The sequence below is a fragment of the Teleopsis dalmanni genome, unplaced genomic scaffold, assembly GCF_002237135.1.
Source record: "Teleopsis dalmanni isolate 2A unplaced genomic scaffold, ASM223713v2 unscaffolded_contig_3097, whole genome shotgun sequence".
Taxonomy (NCBI): Eukaryota; Metazoa; Arthropoda; class Insecta; order Diptera; family Diopsidae; genus Teleopsis; species Teleopsis dalmanni.
The window spans coordinates 1-2,411 of NW_024034479.1; the positions used below are offsets into that span (position 1 = coordinate 1).

Below are 2,411 nucleotides of genomic sequence, written 5' to 3' on the forward strand. Positions count from 1 at the left end.
ATCATTAATAGATTAAAAATAATAAAATTAAATTTTAATATTTGTTAAAACTTAAAACTAAATTGAATCATTAATTAGTTAAGACAAAATAAAATTGAAAAATTAGCTATCGTTCGCTTTGCAATATTTTAAATCCAGTTCATATATCGCCAATTTCTCTTTTTGCTTTAACTTCTCCTCTTTTAGCCTGAATCTCATGTTCATCTTATCCTCCTTCATGCGCAATTTTTTTAGTTCCAATTCTTTGTGAAACTCGAATTTTTCTGCTTCAAGTTGAAGCTTCCGATTTTGGAACTCCTCTCGTTTGCGTTCAATATCGTTTAGTTCCTGAATGGCGGATGTTTGTTTATTACGTCTTAAATTGTTTTCGAAACGAATCCTCCCTGGTGTAGTTTTTTTTTGTGTGTTAACCTCGCTTCTGTTAGTAGTGATCTGTTACACAGTATTTTCTGTCAGTATATCTGCATCAAATATCATGCTAAATGGTGTTGCTTCTTCGCTGTTCGCTATTTCAACGCCTGCTCGTTCGCTGGTACTATTCAGTTCTTACACTGACACCTCCTTGTCGCATACCATAGCAGAAGATTGTAAAACAATTTTGTTGCTCCAAGCTTTCTCACCAAATATTTCCGACAATTGGTCATAATATGGACACATCAATTTTACCTTATCTACAAACAAAAAGGAAACATTTAAATAACATTTATACTAACACAAAATTGATTTTAATTACCTTTTATAGATGTGACTTCTTCGTCATCTAGCAAGCCGGCGCCAGTAGACTTGCGCCAATTGTTTGCCTTAACAAAACTTTGCTTAAAATATCTCATCTTAAATCTTACTAAGTCCCACGTTGTATCAATTTTTGTCACTTCTAATAGTATAATTTATAATATATTTGGGCTGTTGGTTTCTATAATTAAAACGAATCAAGTTTTGTGAAAATAATAAAAACAAATTGTCATCCAACCTCAAAATTAGACGTATCCCAGGCTTTCGACAAAGTTTGGCATACAGGTCTACTAACAAAAATAAGAGACATTTTTCCGTTGGAGTATTTCGATATGGTTTCTTCTTATTTGACTAATCGTTACTTCCGTGTTAAGCATGGAAACGATTACAGTGAACTCCAAAAAATCAACGCTGGGGTACCCCAAGGCAGTGTACTTGGTCCTTTGTTATATTTAATATACACAAATGATTTGCCAACGAGCTCAGTCTGGCTTAACCAAACAACGAAAGGTTTTATTATCATCCTAAATATTTTATTATAGTTGTTTGGCCTAACCAAACAACGAAGCGTCTTATCAGGATTCAATAATTCGAATCCTCCCTATATATAAGGGGAAAAATATTAGAGATAGTTTAGTCAAGATTCACATTTAATAAAGAAGTCGCAAAAACTAAAGTATTGTGTCTTAATTAATACTAGGGTCGCCAGTGGTCGAAATTCGACCAATAGAAAATACAATTTATTTATTTTAATAGTATTTAAATTTTATTGATGAATTTGATTAAAATATGAACAAAATCTAAAGAAAGTTGTAGAAAACAATTTAAAAAATAAATTAAAATTTATAATTTCATCTCGTGCAAAATTATTTGTTGTGTTTCTGGTTTTGGCTTAATTCTTCCTTGTATTATCAATCCAATCAAATCGTTTAATTTAAATTTTTCGTCATATGTGACCACATATGCACCTGCGAAAAAAGAAAATAATTAGTATAAAATATGAAATATGATGAATTGTTTGAATGAAATACCGATAAAGTTTCGAACTGATGCTCCATTTTGAAATCTTTTCAACAAATAAATTATCTTAACATCTGCTCCGTACATTTGTTCTTCAGGTGATATCGGAAAGTTATCAGTATAGGAATCAGCAATTTTGTAGAACAGCACCTTCTTCTAAAGAAATTCGAAATTCTGACGCAATTTATTGCGTCAATTTATTGCATAATTTCGACAATGCGACTTTGCACAACATCTCGCTCCCGTGTTAATTATCAAACAAATTCCTATACTCTGCCATCACGAAATCAAATCGCGGTATGCAGTGAAGGCAAGAAACAAAGAAATGAAATTGGCAAATGAACGAATGAAAAAAATTAAATATTGAAAAACATTTAAACTGAATGAAATCTAAAATGATAATAATGCATAATAATAATTCTATATTTTATATCACGAAGTTCTCAAAACTTCAGTGTAAACAATATTTTTTGTAAAAACCCTTTCATCATTAGCCAAATGACCTTGTCCACCTTCATTACTGACATAAAATTTAAGTCCGTCAAATGATCTAACTCAACTGGCTGCAACGTAAAGTTGACCATGCGAAAAAACAGGTCTCCTCAACAATATTCCAACTCTATCAAATGTCTGTCCTTGGGATTTGTTAATTGTCATAG

At 31.4% G+C, this 2,411-nt stretch overlaps 1 protein-coding gene across 1 annotated transcript; it reads right to left on the reverse strand.

Moving 5' to 3' along the window:
- Nucleotides 1–139: 139 nt before the first annotated feature.
- On the reverse strand, nucleotides 140–1,201 carry LOC119664964. Its single transcript, XM_038074306.1, has 3 exons — nucleotides 971–1,201; nucleotides 734–913; nucleotides 140–671 (listed from the first exon to the last, which is right to left on the reverse strand). The coding sequence occupies exons 2-3, from the start codon at nucleotides 828–830 to the stop codon at nucleotides 547–549; spliced, it is 222 nt and encodes a 73-aa protein (XP_037930234.1). The 5' UTR covers nucleotides 831–913; nucleotides 971–1,201; the 3' UTR covers nucleotides 140–546.
- Between the last annotated feature and the right edge of the window lie 1,210 nt (nucleotides 1,202–2,411).